The sequence below is a fragment of the Gymnoscopelus microlampas genome (genome assembly GCF_963454915.1).
Source record: "Gymnoscopelus microlampas genome assembly, chromosome: 13".
In the NCBI taxonomy this organism is placed as follows: domain Eukaryota; kingdom Metazoa; phylum Chordata; class Actinopteri; order Myctophiformes; family Myctophidae; genus Gymnoscopelus; species Gymnoscopelus microlampas.
This window is the reverse complement of record NC_139950.1, coordinates 12,903,253-12,921,776: the sequence shown is the minus strand read 5'-3', so window position 1 is coordinate 12,921,776 and position 18,524 is coordinate 12,903,253. Positions and strand designations below refer to the sequence as shown.

Below are 18,524 nucleotides of genomic sequence, written 5' to 3'. Positions count from 1 at the left end.
GCCGACGCTGAGTGACCGTAGAGCCAAAAGTGTGATTGATTTCAAAGTGACGTCCTGTCCGTGCTTTGTTGTTTGTTGTTCCTTGAACAGCGTCTTGATCTGCATGCATGCGCACAATTGCGCAGTAACTCAGCTGTTACTTACTTACTTACTTAGGCCTTTAAATTCCCTGAGGAACATAGGCCATTGGTGAAACTCCTCTCCGGTCTTGTGCCCTCTGAGCCAGTTGTTGCCATGACAGCCCCTCCTGTTCTGTGGTCCTTCTCCAGGTTGCTCTAGGCCTTCTTCTCTTCCTCCTGCCTTGCAGGTTCCATGTCAGAGCAGGTTTTGTTATCATTATACTATTTTGTCTTCTACGTGTGTGGCCTATCCAGTTCCATTTCCTCCTCCTGATTTGGGTGTCTATTGTTTCCTGTTTTGTGAGGTCCCACAAGTTGGCATTGGAGAAGGCGTTGGGCTCAGCTGTTGGTTACAGTAAATCATGCATGTGCAGTAGTCACACGTGAGCAGTAAGGTGGGCCTAACGGGGAAAAATGTGCCGCAATAATGAAGTTTCATACAAATTGTAGGCCTACAACGTGTAAGTACATTGAAGGTGTTTAAAGCATTGGTTCTCAAAGTGGGGTCCGGAGAGCCCCAGCGGTCCTTGATGGAGTTCCAGGGGGTCCCCGGCTAAATGATAGATAGTTAGGAACCAAATGGACCCTTATGGGTCTGTAACTCAGAGAGTTACAGACAAACCCTAAGGGGTCCAGTTGGTTCCATTTGTACACAGTTAAATTAACATTGATATTACAATATAAATCGGGGTCCCAGAGATAGAAATGCCATTAAATGGGGGTCCGTAGCTTAATGCATGTCATACTGGGGGTCCTTGAAATTAAAATGGTTGAGAATCACTGCAAGAGCTGTAAAAATCTTCTTTTATGGGGGTCCTTGGCATATCTTTTCAAATGGGGGTCCGCCGGCTAATAAGTGTCAATTTAGGGGTCTTTGACATGACAAAGTTTGAGAACCACTGGTTTAAAGCAGCTTAGGTCCTAGCCAGAGTACTGACAATATTTGTACCAAGTGTGGAGCCGGTTGGATTACTGGTGTGCTGTGAGAGCTGGCACCACGCTGAGTGGCACTCCATGGCCCTTGCCATGGGTTCTAATAGAAGGATATTGAACCAATCAAAAGTATTAACAAGAGCTTGTGATTAAGTAATAACTACATTGGATCACAGCCAGGTTCTTTTTCCCATTTCCTGAAAAGAAACCGTTTTGGACGTACAAGGTTTCCACCTGGCTGACAGCAATGATTATAGAAGCTGAGACACTATATGGAAGAAATATGCACTAAAAGGTTTTACTTTAGAAACTTTGGTTTTGTACTATCCACGTGTCTTCTCAAGGATAAGTAAGATAACTAGAAATGTGACTTATGGGGATATTTTCTGGTCCCCATGAGGAAAATGGTCATTTTCATGGCAAGAAAGATTTTTAGAGCTAGGATTAGTAAAAGATTGACATTGAGGATTGTTGGATTAGGCACTTGAGTTGTTTGAGTTGAGTTGTTTTAGGACAATGGTTCCCAAACGTTTTAGCTGGAGTCCCAAAAGAGAAATGTGATGTCTCCCCGGGAATATCTTTTGAAATAATGTTACATTTTTGGGGCCTCGACCCCAAAATGGGTCCCGTCCCACCATTTGGTAAACACTGGTTTAGGGTCAGTGGTTAGAGTGAGGGTCGTGTTTAGAATGATCGATGCCCCCCCCCCAAATAAATTGCATTATTAAATAAAAATTGCTTTTGACATTCCCACATGGATAGCAATACTTGTGTGTACCCGTGTGTGTGTGTGTGTGTGTGTGTGTGTGTGTGTGTGTGTGTGTGTGTGTGTGTGTGTGTGTGTGTGTGCTCTCTCTTTCAGCCGTTTTCGATTAGGAGTGCATTTTATTTGCTGAAGTCAGCCGGCATGTTCCTGTTTCAGACACATAGTTTCAGAAGGAAATAACAAACATAGCATACGAACAATTAAACAACATACGGTACATCTGGTGAACATGACTAGCATCTATCTGAATGTACAACAAGCAGTGATACACACAAATACAGCCCGGCCGATGTCCGAGTCCTTGACCACTGATTATTTTATTTAACCACCTATTCTCAATGCACATTGCAGATCTACAAGCTCACGCGGCACGCCTGTTTAAAGGTAGATATTGATTGATTGAATGTAAACAGCACGTGTTACAGTCATAATATTAAGGCTAAAAGGATAACACAAAAAAGTCCTGGGGAGTCTGAAGTAGAGGTCGTCGGGTTAGGCATGTAACCCGAAATACCCGGGATCCGACCCGTACCCGGCTCGGTCACGGGTCCATTCACAAGAAGTGACTCCGGGTCCGGGTCGGAGCCGGTACAGTCCGTCTCGGGTCTCGTTCGGTCACGGGTCCATTCCCAATAAGTGACTCCGGGTCCGGGTCGGAGCCGGTACAGTCCGTCTCGGGTCTCGGTTCTCAGACTGTGAAATGCACGGTTCCACTAATACCCGAGTTGACCCGGCGAGCGGGTTTCTCGGGGCTCAGACTGTGAAATGCACGGTTCCACTAATACCCGAGTGGACCCGGCGAGCGGTGGGTCTCGGGGCTCAGACTGTGAGATGGACGGTTCCATTAATACCCGAGTGGAGGGAGGGAGGTCGCTCAGAAGAAGACAGACTGGCAGTGACGCAGTCAATGACTGGCTGCTATTTATATTATCATATCACTACATAATGTTATATCATTGACCTAAATGGTGATATATTAACAAGGATAGGATGATTAAAACATATGTCTGTATTAGCCTTGATGATCGTCTTGATCTTGACCGAAGGCTCTGTCTGTAAATAACTTTGGACAGGTGGAAAACTTTAGTTAAACTTGCAGAGTGGCGCATTACTTTACCTGAGTTACATCTTCTGATAGTTGTACTTGAATGTTGACATGAAATAATAATCCTGTTTAGTGTTTCACAACCACGAGCAAAGACTACAGCGCAATATTAACGGCGCTGATCATCGACACACACGTTGAAAGTCTAGGACAAAGATACCAAGGATTCGACAGTGACGTCACTATGCAACAAGGAAGTAGCGACGGACGCTATGCCATGTTGTTTTAAAAATAGCAAGGATTCTTCGGCGATCTGATATGACATCACCGACCAATCCTTGGACATATTTTACCCACTAATTTATATACACCAGTTATATCAAATATTGTCGATTAACGTAACGCTTTGGTTAATGGTTAAAATAGTAAAATAGTCGAGTTAATATCATAGCATGTTGTTACCGGTATACTCTGCAAAGCACAATGGAAACTCCAAAGCCAATTATAATGTTAAACAACATTAAATGTGGTTTAACATTAGACATTTACGTGGATTATAGTTGGCAATGAAGAAGGATTACAAACATCTAGAACGTGGATTTATTTTTGTATAGCTGTCCAATGAGCATTGACTGGGATTATACATCACAACCACGGAGGCTACGTTAACATTTAGTTTAAGAAAGTATGAAACAAATCTTATTTAACGCTGGACAACTTGTACTAATGACGTTGGCAAACTATTTTGCATTCGGGTTTTTCGGAGGCTCGGGTTATGTACGGGTTCGGCTCTTGTATGTCACGGTTCTATACGGGTCGGTTTCCGACAGCTCTCGGTGCTGTTCGGGTCCGGTTCTCAATTTCTAATAATGGCCCGGGTCCATTCGGTTTCGGGTATTTTTTTCGCGGGTCCATCCGGGTATCGGTCCTTCATATTGGACCATAGGCCGGGTCCATTCGGTTACGTTTTTTTTTTCCGCGGGTCCATTCGGGTATCAGTCCTTCATATTGGACCATAGGCCGGGTCCATTCGGTTCCGGGTAAAATTTTCACGGGTCCATTTGGGTTCGGGTATTTATATTTGACCCGTGAAGACCTCTAGTCTGAAGAGGTGCGTTTTCAGACTGTTGTAGAAAATGTTGAGTGAGTCTGCAGTCCTGACTGAGGGGGGGGGGGGGGCGGGGTCAAAGGTCATTCCACAGTCAGAAGAGTCTAGGGCAGGGGGGGGGGGGGGTTTCAGGACCCCCTAGCTGAGAGGGAGATGAAGCAGGGACCCCCCACTACATCTTGTATAAAATATGTAGAGCGAGGCATTGTGAGCTTGTAGATCTACTATTTTTGGCTAACGTTCGCCACCACACAAAGATTTGGCGGACCCCCCTGTAGTAACTCTGAGGACTCCCTAGGCGTCCCGGACACCCTGTGGAAGACCCCTGGTCTAGGCTGGTTTGTGATGACCAGGGTGTCGTAGGGACGGGAGGGACAGAGGTCCTGTGTTGGCTGATCTCAAGGCTGCAGTATACTCCAACCAGACACAAACTTTGTTTGGCTTCGGCAGGTCAATGAGAACAAGTTGGTGGTGCCTTGCCAGCGTAGCCTGGTTCCAAACCATAGACCCCGCCCACTCTCTGAGTGGACTGCCTCTTGGCCTGGTGTTGTAATGTGAACCTAGGATGTATTCGGTACAAAAAGTACCGTCCAATGAGAGTTGGAGGTGGGGGTGGGTCTAACGACAAGCCTATCAGCGAATATCTGCTAAAACAAGCTATGCAGCATCAGATTTAGGCGGATCCGTGGATCTCTTGTGATTGGTTTAGGGAAATTCTAATCCCCTCCCCCTTGTAATCGACTACACTGCAGCCAATGTCAGACTGAAGCTCCACGCAGCTTCAGTCTGATAATCCAACCCGATCGCCAGAGGAAACGTTCTCATTGAACGTTTTTCAACGTTTCTCAAAATCCGTGCATAGACAACTGGAAAACCACAAATTCCGTGCATAGCCGCCTCGCATCTCCCCCATTGTGACTAAACCATTTCGGAGGCGCGCAGTCTCAAGGGAATTGTCGCCGTGTGAAGGACCACCGAGCGAGCTAAAGCGAGCGAGTTGCCGTCCTGAACATTGCGACATTCCCTTGAGCCTACTCAGCGCCGTTTGAGTTACGTACCGATAGGCACAGAATCGTAAATTTTGTTGTGGGGACTGCTCTACTTCCTGGTTTTTCCGGGTTGCGACTGGTTACGCCCACCGTGGGACTCCCCGTACATATGCACGGAATTTGGGGGTTTCTAGGCGACTATGCACGGAATGACGTGCACAAATCCGTGCAATGTATACTAATTCTCTGGCGATCAGGCTGGATAATCATACTATTGCCAGCGTTCTGTTCTGCAGTTCCTGCACGTCCAAGACGTCCCAACTAGTTGAATACATCCACAAGCCCAGTGGTGGTTCTCAACCTCTTCTGGATCAGGGCCCACTTGCCGATCTCCGCCGTGTAAAGTGAGTCAGAGCCTGTTATGATCAATCAATTGATTGTGTTTCTGGCTTGGATCAATGGAACTAACGGATACATGAAGTTTACTCTATTTATCAGTATCACGATGAAACTTTTTACAGCTTTAAATATATATATTTTTGCTATATATATATTATATATTCTGATTCTGAGCCTACTCATTGATCATCAATCAACGTGGTGAACTTTTGACGTGGTACGTGTCATTTCTTTTATGTTGTTTCCACCTTCTGCCCAAAACTTGATTCAGAATCAGAATCACAATCAGAATCGGCGAACAATGGACAGATTTTGTACAGAGGTGGACTGAGGAGTTTAGGAGGTACAAACGCCTCTATAATCCCTCTACGAAGGACCATGAACACAACAGCGTCAGATTTGCCAAAGCACGTCAGAGGGTGATGAAGAAAACAAGTAAATATCCAGGTGGTAAAACCGCCGTTGCAGCACTATACACAACAACACTTCAGCGGCTCTTGTAGCTCGCATGAAGCGAGGCGCGGTGTTGCTAGGCAGACTGCTAGGGGAGTGGGTGGGGTCTACCATTTAGAACCCAGAGGTTGTGTTGAATCATTTTATCCTCTTAAGAACTTACTCGGGCTCAGTAAGCCGTGCCAAAGCTTAAATAAAAAGTTTGGCGTCGATTGGTGGATCAAATCCTGAAGGTCATGCCCTTGATTGTCTTCTTGTAGGTCATCGCCACTGTTTTGTACTGGATGCAGGCAGCAAATGGAAGCCAGCGAATGCATGGAAGAGGGGAGACTTGAGGACATTAACCTATTCAATCCGGGAACGCATCTCTTTGTGATTTTAAGATTTCTTTGGCTATTCAAAAATAGCAGATCTACGAGCTCATAGCTCATCATCCGCGGCGAAATACATATCTAAAAATGATTTCTAAATCCTAACAGTATGTTGCTATATCAGTGGTGCTCCAACTTTTTCATGTCAAGGACCCCCAGAATGATATGTATTTTTCCAGGGAAAACCCCCAAAAGCCAAAATTGGAGTTAAAAATGTTAAATATATATATTAAAAGATTTGCACACATTTTCACGATTTTTCAAAAAATTGCATATCTACAAGCTATTTTTGAATAGCCAAATAAATCTTAAAATGACACACAGATGCGTCTTAAGGGAGGTTGTCGAGCAGCATTCTGCAGCATTCCAGATCAGTTGTAGGGGTCTGAGAGAGAGCATGCAGGCAGACCAGCGAGGAGGGGGAGTCGCAACAGTCAATCTTTGACTGAGCCCTGGATAAGGAGCTATGTGACTTTCCTGTTCTACCCCGGTTTTAAACCCAGGTCTCCTGCACAAGAGCTGAATTGTTTATTTATTGTTTTACCATTGAGCTAATAGAGCCTGCCTGCGTGCTCAGAGGGAGAAATAGAAGTTTGACCTTCAGGTCAAAGTCCGTTGTCAAAACCAGAAACAGGATCGTACCAAACATCGTGTCTAACCTAGACACAGGATCTGAATGTCTCAATAGAAGAGCAGAGAGACCAAATACAACCGCTTTTAGTTTTTTTCGTAAATTAACGCCCCATTTGATCATGCTGCAGCGTCACTCAAAAGTAGCAGATCTACAAGCTCGAAACGCGTCGCGACGCGTTTCGAGCTTGTAGATCTGCTACTTTTGATGCTTTTGAATTTGAATCCTGAAAAGTAACAGTTTCGGGTGGAAACCTCATACTGTATGTATGAGGTTTAAACCCGACAGAGACCATTTGTAATAATGTGTCTGACTGTGTGACTATGAAGAAGGGCGTGGCTGAAAAACACATGTCAGATCTCAGCATACCCTGAGTGAATAAAGGGGGAAGAAATTGCCGATCTAAATGCTCACAACACTTGTAGATCGGCTATTTTTTAACGGAATAGGGGCGGTAGGCTTTTATGTGGTTGTACGAAGAAGAGATGGAGGGATGGATGAAAGAGAGATAGCTCCAGTGGAAGAGATGGATTGGGAGGGAAGGAGCCTCTAATTAAATCTGTTCTGAAGAATAGAATGGATCGCAATATCAAATTAAATGTTATGTTGACTTTGATGTAATGTGAGACACACACACACACACACACACACACACACACACACACACACACACACACACACACCCCTTCCTTCTCCTCTCTCGCTTTCTTTCAGCCTGTCTCTCCATCTCTCCTGCTCTCTGTCTGTTGCTAGACGAGTTCTCCCCTGTATGTGTGTGTGTGTGTGTGTGTGTGTGTGTGTGTGTGTGTGTGTGTGTGTGTGTGTGTGTGTGTGTGTGCGTGCGCACATGCACGCGAGCGTGTGCGTGTGTGAACGTGCGTGTGTGCTAGGTCCATTAGCTGATTAAATACGATTTGATTTATGTCTGTCTGCTGCATTAAAACTATTAAAGTACACACACAACACACACACGCACACACGCGCACGCACGCACGCACGCACGCACGCGCACACACACACACACACACACACACACACACACACACACACACACACACACACACACACACACACACACACACACACACACACACACACACACGTACACACACACACGTACACACACACACACACACACTACTTTTATACATAGTAATAAACATCAACCCAGGCGCACAGATTCTGTCTGTCTGCCTGCCTGCCTGTCTTCCTGACTGTCGATCTGTCTGTCTGTCTGTCTGGTAAAAAGAAGGGGAAAAAAGACAAAGTCACCTCAAATAAGGTGTGTGTGTTAGACACAGGGAAGAGCAACACACACATTTAGCTAAATGCCATCATTTAACAACGCTTGCACTTAGGCCTGCCAACTGTAAGGAATCCTCCTTTATTTGGAAACTAAAAGACGTGTCCCTTATTGAACTGATTGAGGTACACACACTTTGAAAGGGGTCGACAACCCCTGATCTATAGGCTGAACATTGTGTATTGCACCTTTAAAATGTTGCAGCCCCCAAGCAGCTAACAATTGAAAAGCTACATTCAGTGATTGAGATATTGATTAATGAAATAAAAGAACTTTGAAACATTGTGGATAATGATCATTCAGACTACATGTGAGCTAAAGTGTGTGTGTGTGTGTGTGTGTGTGTGTGTGTGTGTGTGTGTGTGTGTGTGTGTGTGTGTGTGTGTGTGTGTGTGTGTGTGTGTGTGTGTGTGTGTGTGTGTGTGTGTGTGTGTGTGTGTGTGTGTGTGTGCACGTGTGCGTGTGCGTTGCAGGCAGAGGGAGAGGACAGTCTAAAGAAGATGCAGTTGATGGAGCTAGCGATCCTCAACGGAACATACCGCGATGCTAACATCAAGTCCCGTAAGATTTATTGACTGAATATTTTATTAGACAGAAATGCAAACAGACGGGGCACGGTGGCGCAGTCGGTAGCGCTGTCGCCTCACAGCTAGAAGGTCCTGGGTTTGATTCCACCGGGGACGCTGTGGGCGCTGGGGGCATGTTCTCTCCTCCGCGTCATCAGTGCCCATACCCTAGGTGGGGTTGGCGAAAGGGCCTTTCTGTGTGGAGTTTGCATATTTTCCCCGTGTCCCCTAGGGTAGGTTCCCTCACAAAAAAATACTCCCCCTGGTCAGCCGGGACGCCTGATGGAGGGGAAAGGAACTGGTTGGAATAACGTGTTCCTTCCACGCGCTACATCCTACCGGGGAAACTCCCCCCCTGTCAGGTGATAAGGAGCGGCCTGCTCACGCCTCATGCATTGAACGAAGCATGAACTCAGTTCGGGGCTCTCCCCAGGCTGGCAGAGGGAGAGTAGCGCCCAGGATTACAGCTTAGGAAATTGGCATTGGGTGAAAAAATGGGTTACAAAATCGTGGGATAAAAAATATATTGGAAAAAAAAAAAATGCAAACTGCCCGAGTACAGTCACACACTTGGTCTAAAAGGATTTACACAAAAAAGTCCTAGTGGACTTGGTTCCATTGAGGTCCTAGATACAAACACAACTGTGTGTGTGCTAACCTTTGAACTGAAACAGCTAAGTGTTAACTTTTTATATTTCTCTTCTCCCTTCTCCCCTTTTCTGTCTTTCTTTCCTCCCCCTCCCCACCCACCCCTCCTCTCCCCCCCATCCCCCCCAACACCCGTCCCCTCCTCTCTCCCCTCCTCCCCTCCAGCCGCCCTCGCCTTCTCCCTCGCCGCCACGGCGGGCCAGGTCCCGCAACGCATCATCACGGGTCCCGCCCCCTCCGTCCTGCCTCCCTCCTTGCGCGCGCCCCAGGCCCAGGCTGGCCCCGCCCTTATGCCACTGATCCGCCAGATCCAGACGGTGATGCCCGGCCACCCGGGGGGGCCCGGGACCCTCCAGATCCAGCAGGGGCCCGAGGCCGGCCTCATCTACGCCGCGTCGCCCTACGACTACCCGTACGCGCTGGCCCCCGCCTCCATCCTGGAGTACGGTCCCATGGACTCCAGCGGGGTGCTAGGTAAGCATGCCCCCCAGCACCACGCCCCCTGCCCCTGCGAGTGCCCGCCCACCGCCGCCCCCCACCACCACCACCAGTGGAACCCCACCCCCACGCTGCTCCTCAGGCACGCCTCCTAATAGGAAAACATAATAATAAAAACGAGCGCTCAGGGTGAAGCACCGCCCCCACTCCCCACGCCTTGCCCCCACACACTCATCTGACTTCCCCCCCCCCCCTTTTTCTTGAGTGCAATACATACTCCTTCCGATGTCGGGGATTCCGGCAGGCTTTCCGAGCTATAGTCGGGAGAGTCAGGACATCTGGAGGAGGTGCACGGAGGTTCCAAGGAAAACGTTCTGAGACCGCCCATCCCTGAAGTTCGGAATGACATCGATTTGTAGTTATATCCCCTCCCCATTTCCGAAGAAAGGTTCAGACATCGGAAGGAGTATGGACCGCGCTTTACCCGGAGATGTTCGGCCAGGTCGAACGAGAGAGAGAGAGAGGAGAGAGCAAGAGAGAGAGAGAGAGAGAGGAGAGAGAATGGTGACCTGCTAGCTCTTTTTTATCTTCCATCCATAATGACACTTTGATCTTTTGAGGAAATATTTTCCCTTTATCCACTTGAACCCATCCCTATTCTGAACCCTAGCATCCCTATTCTGAACCCTAGCATCCCTATTCTGAACCCTATTCTGAAACCTAGCGTCCCTTCTGAGGCTAACATCCGTGGAAAACAGCACACCTGTTTTCCGCAGATGTTAGCTAGTATGTTAGCTATTATCCGTGGATATTTTTGTTGGAGAAGTGCATCGCTAGTGCATCGCGAAAACAGGAGGGGGGCCTAGTATTGAGCCCTGGGGGACTCTGTCAAACAAGTCTAAGGTTTCTTCTCTCCCTCTGTTCTGTCCAACTCTCTCTCTCTCTCTCTCTCTCTCTCTCGCTCTCTCTCTCTCGCTCTCTCTCTCTTTCTCTCTCGCTCTCGCTCTCGCTCTCTCTCTGCCGTTTCTTAACCACATGAACCCTAGCATCCCTGTTCTGGCCTCGTCATAGTAGGCCAACATTCGGCCAATATATGGATGAACATCGGGCAAAAATACATATGTCAACATTCAGCAAAAAGAAATTATGGACATTCGGAAAAATATGGATGAACATTTAACAACAATGGGTGAGGATTCGGCAGAAACACAGATTTGGCAAAAACAGAATATGGCAGATCTATAAGGTATAATTATATAGGGCTTAGGTGGTTAAGATACGCAGGACAACATGGCTGCTACTCGCACCCTGGGTAGCTGTGTGTGTGTGTGTGTGTGTGTGTGTGTGTGTGTGTGTGTGTGTGTGTGTGTGTGTGTGTGTGTGTGTGTGAGTGCGTGCGTGCGTGCGTGCGTGCGTGCGTGCGTGCGTGCGTGCGTGCGTGCGTGCGTGCGTGCGTGAGACCCATACCGGGACTCAGAGTTGCCATAGGTGTGTTGGATGTGTTAACACGAGGAACGCTGAAGGGAACGTTGGGGTTCCATCGTCACCAAAAATTTGGATCACTTTGAGCTTCTGGCCTGTGGTGTGTTTGGTGGTGAAGGGAGTGGGGGGCCGGGGAGGGGGGGGGGACATGACTGTATTCATAAAAAATACCACTCAGGACCCTCAGTAGAAACATTGCCTTGACCACCGGACTCACCGGACAAATCAAGACAACATGAAGACAGATTTTACTGATAAGCTGCAAGGTGTGGTTCAGTGGTTCAGTAGCATACTCCAACAATAACTTTTATATTGATCTTCAGCACGTCAACAAGGCCATTAAAACTTCGGCAGTAAGTACATTCAGTTCGGCAGCGCTTGCAACTCCAAGATTTTCTAACTTAGACGAACGCTGTGTGTGACACTCAATGCACTCGTACCATGGACAGCTTGGAATAAAGATTGTGTGAGGAGGTTAGGAGGTACACACCTCTATAATCGCTCTTTGAGGGACTACACAACGAGATGACAATTCATTCAGGGAGAGAGATAGCACTCACTTTGTCCACTGTGTCTATCGGCAAGAATGGCAAAATCACCAAAGACAAAAGATGTCAAAGCAGCTGAGATCAAACAGCTGAGATCCATGGTCAAATCACAGTTCCTGCACTGTATACACTGTATGCTATGTTCAGAACCCAGAGCGGAGCCGCATCGAGTAGAAAACACTTTTGTCCTCACGGACGATACGGCCCCTCCATTCAAGAAGCCCTTCCATTCGAGAAGCCCTTCCATTCGAGAAGCCCCTCCATTCGGGAAGCCCTTCCATTCGGGAAGCCCTTCCATTCAGAAAGCCCTTCCATTGGGAATGCCATCCATTCTGGAAGCCCTTCCATTCAGGATGCCCTTCCATTCCGGAAGCCCTTCCATTGGAGATGCCCTTCCATTCGGGAACCCCTCCATTCGGGAAGCACTTCTATTTGGCTTCCATTGGGGAAGCCCTTCCATTTGGGATGCCCTTCCATTCAGGATGCCCTTCCATTCGGGAAGCCCTGCCCAAGCCTAAAACAATTGACACCATGAAGGGCATAATAATAATGCCACCCGCTACTACAAACGTCACACTTGCCTCAGGGAAATGTCACTTCACCTGCACAAAGGCCACACCTTGCAGCCTGAGACAATTACATCACACCCTGATGACAGATATACAAGACAGGCAGACTGACTGACTGACAGACAGACAGACAGACAGACGGACGTGTCGTTACACTAACTGGTCCTCTATCCTATTTGTAGGTATGGCTTTCCCCATCAAAGGCTAACCGGGTTCGACGGAGCCTAACTGACCCCGCGTCGATCCCAGTGTTAACACGCACGCACACGCTCACGCACACGCACGCACACACACACACACACACACACACACACACACACACACACACACACACACACACACACACACACACACACACACACACACACACACACACACACACACATGGGCACACACACACACACACACACACACACACACACACACACACACACACACACACACACACACACTGTATCTTTACACAGTGTTCAACACACACATTAACACACATAAACTTCTAAAAACAAAATGGTACCAACTGTTTGAGTGGAAACACTGTGTTGCTTTACTAATCATGTAACTTATAGCACTGTGGTTGCACATGTACATGTTACAGTATAGTACATGGACAGCACAGTAGTACATGTATAGTACAGTACAGTAACAGTACAGTACACTAGTATGGTTGTACGGAGAGACAGCAGTATTATATTTAACAACTGGGCAACGATGCACTTATACTTGGTTATACTCGGTTGCATGTGGATGTCGCGCAACCGAAAATAGCGATCTATAAGCTCACAGCGCGCCGCGTTGTGAGCTTATAGATCGGCTATTTTCGGTGTGCGACAATCGGCAACTGAGCATGAATCGCCCTTTATGTGACTAGTAAAGCTTCGACATGTAAAACGTCTGTGATCATGTGATGAGACAGATTTCATTCCTACATCATGCTACTAAGGAATTTATCCTTGTTATGATAAACTGATTATAATGAGTATAATGATTTTGTGCCTTAACACGTATTTTCTAATGATTGATTTTCTTGTTTTGGAATAATTTTTGTGTGTAGATGTGTTTTTTCTTTGTTTTGTTTTTGTGTACTGTAGTTATGACTGTTATGGAGAATGTTGTGTGATGATGTCAGACAGGATATACTTACCTACGCGCCTATGCCTTCCTACCTTACCTATGCACTTACCTACCGACAGTACACCTATACCTTACCTATGCATTTACCGTATACCTACCTTACCTATGCACCTACCTACCTACCTACCTACCTACCTACCTACCTACCTGCCCACCCACCCCTCCTACCTACCCACCTACCTGTCCTACCTGCCTCTGGTGTATTTGGTAACATTGTGGTGATTGCAGGTGCAGTGGCCACTAAAGTTCGAAGACATGAGTTGCGGGTCCATCCTTACCAAAGGATGCTGACCGCAGACCGAGGTTAGTTTGGCCACTCTCTGTTTTCTGAGGTTCCCCCAAAAGCAGTTTTTTTTTACACCAAGTCTTCCTTGGTTCCCACTGGAATTGAAAGGAACAGAGATGGATTTGGTCCAAAAAAATCTGGTTTTGGGGGAAGCCTGCTCTGTGAAACCTGTGTTTGCCTTTTCACTGTGGTTGTTTCTTCACACATCGGAAGGTCTACCTGTCTCAATGACCACAACAGAGTAACAATGCTTTCGCCGTTTAGCTCAAAAACACAAACACACAAACAGATCCTGCTCGATTCCACTCCGCTATTCTGAGGACTTTATGGCTCTGCCGTGATGTTGATGATGAATAGTGAGCTGGCCCTTTAAGAAGACCTAATTGGTTCTTGTTTTAGTTTTGTTTTTTGCCCCACCCCCACCACTGATAAACAAGAAGGGGACTTTTCTCCTGTTCCTCTTTACGCCTTCAAGTCCCCTCGGACGATGATGTCAGCTTCAATGTTTTGTCCAGACGTATTTATTTGTTTGCAGACATTTTGAGAAATCAGCCATGTTGATTTTTTCCATTTTCTTTTTGTTTTAGTTTTTTTAGTTTTTTGAAACCATGAAGGACAAACTCACAAGTGGGAAGTTTAGCCTGTTCTTATTCGATTCCTATCAAACTGGATTTTGTTGTTAGATGAAATATGCGGTTCAGACAGACAGACAGACAGACAGACAGACAGACAGACAGACCGACAGACAAACAGACCATTCACCACAACAGACTCCAGTATTCTTTCTGGAAGCAGAACAGACAAGTTGACTCCCACACAGTTGAGTCAAAGCGAGAGAGAAAGAGAGATCTGTGTGATAAACATAGTCGTTGTTGTCAAGAGGTGAGGATGAAGAGGGTATTCTGTTCTTCCTGCTGACACTCACACCCCTGAACCCCTTGAGCCACGGGTTTATCGTCTTCTCTGAACTTTTTAAGAATTGTTTGTAAATGAACCCCCTACTTGATCACATACTATAGCGTCACACAAAAGCATAAAAAGTAGCACATCCACAAGCTCGAAGCACGGCGCAAAGTGACGCGTTTTGATCCTGTTGATCTGCTACTCTTGCTATTTTTGAATTTGAATCCTGAAAAGTAACAGTTTGGGACATATGAGGTTTCCACCCGACAGAGACGAAATAACAATCTGGGCAGAGTAAGGCAGTCCTACAGATTGTATTTGAGGAACAAATCGGATTTGCCCTGCAGTCTGAACAAAATCAAAGAGCCTTCCTTTATTCTCTCAAAAACATTCAACCTGACTTGATGGGTCGCCAGTCTTGTATCTCAGTAATAATAATAATATTGGATGATGAAAACTCAATGTTGCTGCTGCTATGGTTCATGGAGCCATTAGCACGATGGAAAACACAGCATACTATTATTCCATATTCTTAAAGGTGCAATAGACAACCGATCCAATTGTTAAAATGTTAACTTCACAATCGTAATTTGCGAAGGTTCGGGAATGAAAACTTTATTCCACGCCTTTTTAAAAGCTTTGTGGATGTATTATTTCTTTTTTTTATTATTTGTCTCCGTTAAATGTTGTCAATGTGACTCTATAGTCTCAATAGTACTCACAGCCATCAGGAAGGACAGATTCCTCCTCACCTCAAGTTGTCCCAAAACTCCTCTAAAAACCATTAAAGTCAATCAGAAAAACAGATATAATATTACATTTCTTTAAGAAATGACTATTTATACGAGTGGCTTAAATTACTAAGAGGTAAAACCTTAATACGTAATGAACAGAAGACTAAGTAATGGATAGGTAACACTGACAAAAATTAATGATATATATATATTTTAAAAAATCACAAATCTGATGAAATTGCACAAAAAGGGCCTGAGAGCAGCCGTCCAGCGGTCAGGAACGGTCAATCAGTTTGACAGGATGTTTTTTTTTGTTGATGGATTGATTGAATACTTTGTTAATAAAAACAGCACGTGGTACAGTCAGGCATTAAGGCTAAAAGGATAAACACATAAAAGTCCTGGGGACTTGTTTCCATTGTGGTCCTATGTATTCAATTCATCAACATCAACTGTCCTGAGTGCCAGCTGTAACACCAGCTATAACAGAACTGACCCAAAGGGCTGACCGGAGCAGTGATCCCCCTTCATCTCTGGCAGTAACACATCCTGACAGAGCTGGAACACACAGAAACAACACACCTCCTGTTGCTCAGAAAAGGTTCAGAAAGATCTGAAACACGTCGGCCCTCATTTATCGGAACGAGTGTGTGAAAGAAAAGTGGGCTGGGGAAAATCAGTCGCCCAGAGGCAGCTTATTATTATCATTATTCAATCTGCCGTCAATTTGATCAGTGTAGCTGCCGATCAAATCTCACGTTACATCGATAAATGAGGGCCATAGAATCTAACACCTTATTTATTATTCGTATTGATCCAAGTGAGGGCCAAGTGTAGATGATATCTCATTGATATTGGTCAGTGTTAATGGCAGGTGTAGAGGGGGTGTGTCAAGTGTTAATGCCAGGTGTTTAGGGGGTGTGTTATATCCGACCAGCCGAAGGGCAGCTTTCAGGTCCAAATTTCAAACCTGTGTTTCAGGACCAGTCAGGTTGGACTGGAGCCAGAGAGATATAAGACAGGGTCAGAACATTGAAACCATGGCTTCTCTATCAGCTTCACTGGACTGAAGATTTTACTTTGAAGGTCAATCACGCATAAACAACGTCTTTTTTAGTAGTAGGCCTAATAACTCTATTGTTCATCAGCTCAATTTCTTAATAATGCTATTTGAACATTTTACATTGGTTGTTAAATTACACAAAATATGTTGTGTTTAAGATGCGTCTGAATTTATTCAGAACGTTAGTCAAACTACTAAAACCACATTTACAGTGTAAATGTGGTTTTAAACACTGGACGACATCCTGTTGACTTCAAACTGGACTTTAAAAAAAAACGTCATACTGTGTAACCTTTTCAAATAAACAAGTGTTATATCATTTTTCACTGGCATATTTTTCACAATAAAACTTATGGGAATCGCAATTCTAAACCAACCATAGTCCGTAACACCACAATGACCACGCAGCTACCAGAGGTACAAAAATGAAAGTTACACAGTATGACTTTAAAGAAACACATGAACCTCTCCCCCCATTCCAAAAAAACATGTGATGTTATACGAAGTAACATACTGAAAGATGTTTGAAAAGTCGTCCGGTCAGTCTGGTAGAGAAGCCATACCATCTCTGTTCTTCACCTCTGTTGGATTTAGCCTCATCTGAAGAGAGAGAGAGAGAGAGAGAGAGAGAGAGTCTACGGCACAAATCTTATTTTGCACTGAGCGCTAAAAAACAAGCATAGTTCATCTCCTCTGCCGCGGCCAGGAGGGCAGACATGTTAAAAAAAGAAGTGAAAACTTACAAACAACAAACCTCAGATGATGAAATGAAATGAATAAATGTATTATTATATTAAGCTGCAGTCTTTAACTGGACCACAGTGACCTTTGACCCTCCGCGGAGGAGGACAGTGTTGTGTGAATGCATTTTAAATGACAGCGGTTCTCAACCTGTGGGGCCGGACCCACTTGGTGGGCTGTGAGCATGTTGTAAGTTGGGTCCCCAGATAATTAGCAAAACACTTAAGATTTTGCCTCACTATATAACTTTTTAAAATCCGGGTAGAAGAGGAAAGTTACATAGTGCTGCTTTGATAAATAAATAAAACTTTCTTTACAAGTTTGAAAAATGACTTTTCATTGTGATACAGAGAAATGGGGACTTAATGCTGGTTCCATTGATCCAAGCTGGAGTGCAATCAATTTGATTATCGTTAGAACATGCTCTGAAAATGCACGCGGCCCACCCATCTGACCCTGCTCCAGAAATGGTTGAGAACCACTTGTTTTATGAGAAGAAGAAAATCTATTCCACTTGACGACATGTTTTTTTTATGTTTTACTGTAAGCTTATTTTTATTTTTTATTTGTGTTGTTGCAAAGAAAATAGTATTTACTTGTGGCTTCTTGAAATATATATATAAATATATATATGAAAAAAATATATAAAAGCAGGAATGTATTATGAAATGTCAGAATTTACTTGTATTTTGCAAAGAAATAGCAAAAAGGACGTAGCGGGCGCTGTTTGTAGGAAAGACCAATATGCAGTTATAGCAGCTTTAGAAAAATCTCCTCTATTTTTGAATATTATGTTAGGGCTTTCTATACGACATGACAGGACCAGTTTCCAGTGTTTATATGCAAAAAGAAAATGCATTTTATATGAGGTGTCCTGTGTTACTGTGTGTAGTCTGTTGTTTAGGCTGAGGGCGTTAGCTTTAGCATGCTCACAGCGTCCAACCAGCCCCATGGCTAGTAGCAGAACTAGAAGTATACATGTTAGTTGCTTTGTTATGATTGTTACAGCAAAAGATTTACATGTTTGTTGTACATAGAGATGATTCTTTCAAAAGGCAATAAAACTTCTATTGAGTAAAAAAAAAAAATCAACCAATGCTGTTTGGACCCTAAAGTATTATTATTGTTATTATTATTATTCATTACGGTTCTCTTTACCTCCTCTAAACTCATTCCTGCTTCAGTAACAACTCACTAGCTTCTCCTTCATGCTGCTTTGAGCTGCTAACTGCCTTTTAAAGGGACATTTCGCATATGTTTGAACATAAACGTTTCACCTCATAAACCTACAACAT

General features: G+C 45.0%; 1 protein-coding gene across 2 annotated transcripts in view; it reads left to right on the top strand.

The window, feature by feature from the left end:
* qkib (QKI, KH domain containing, RNA binding b) overlaps positions 1–18,298 on the top strand; it is a 60,391-nt gene extending 42,093 nt beyond the window's left edge. Inside the window, exons 5-7 of one of the 2 annotated variants that reach the window (XM_084077119.1) lie at positions 8,591–8,678; positions 9,497–9,805; positions 13,731–18,298. In XM_084077119.1, coding sequence (XP_083933245.1) covers positions 8,591–8,678; positions 9,497–9,805; positions 13,731–13,810 — 477 coding nt within the window. In that variant the 3' untranslated portion in view covers positions 13,811–18,298. Of the gene's footprint in view, positions 1–8,590; positions 8,679–9,496; positions 11,070–13,730 lie in introns of those variants that run through there. The other variant, XM_084077118.1, reaches the window with a different exon arrangement.
* Positions 18,299–18,524: the final 226 nt, after the last annotated feature.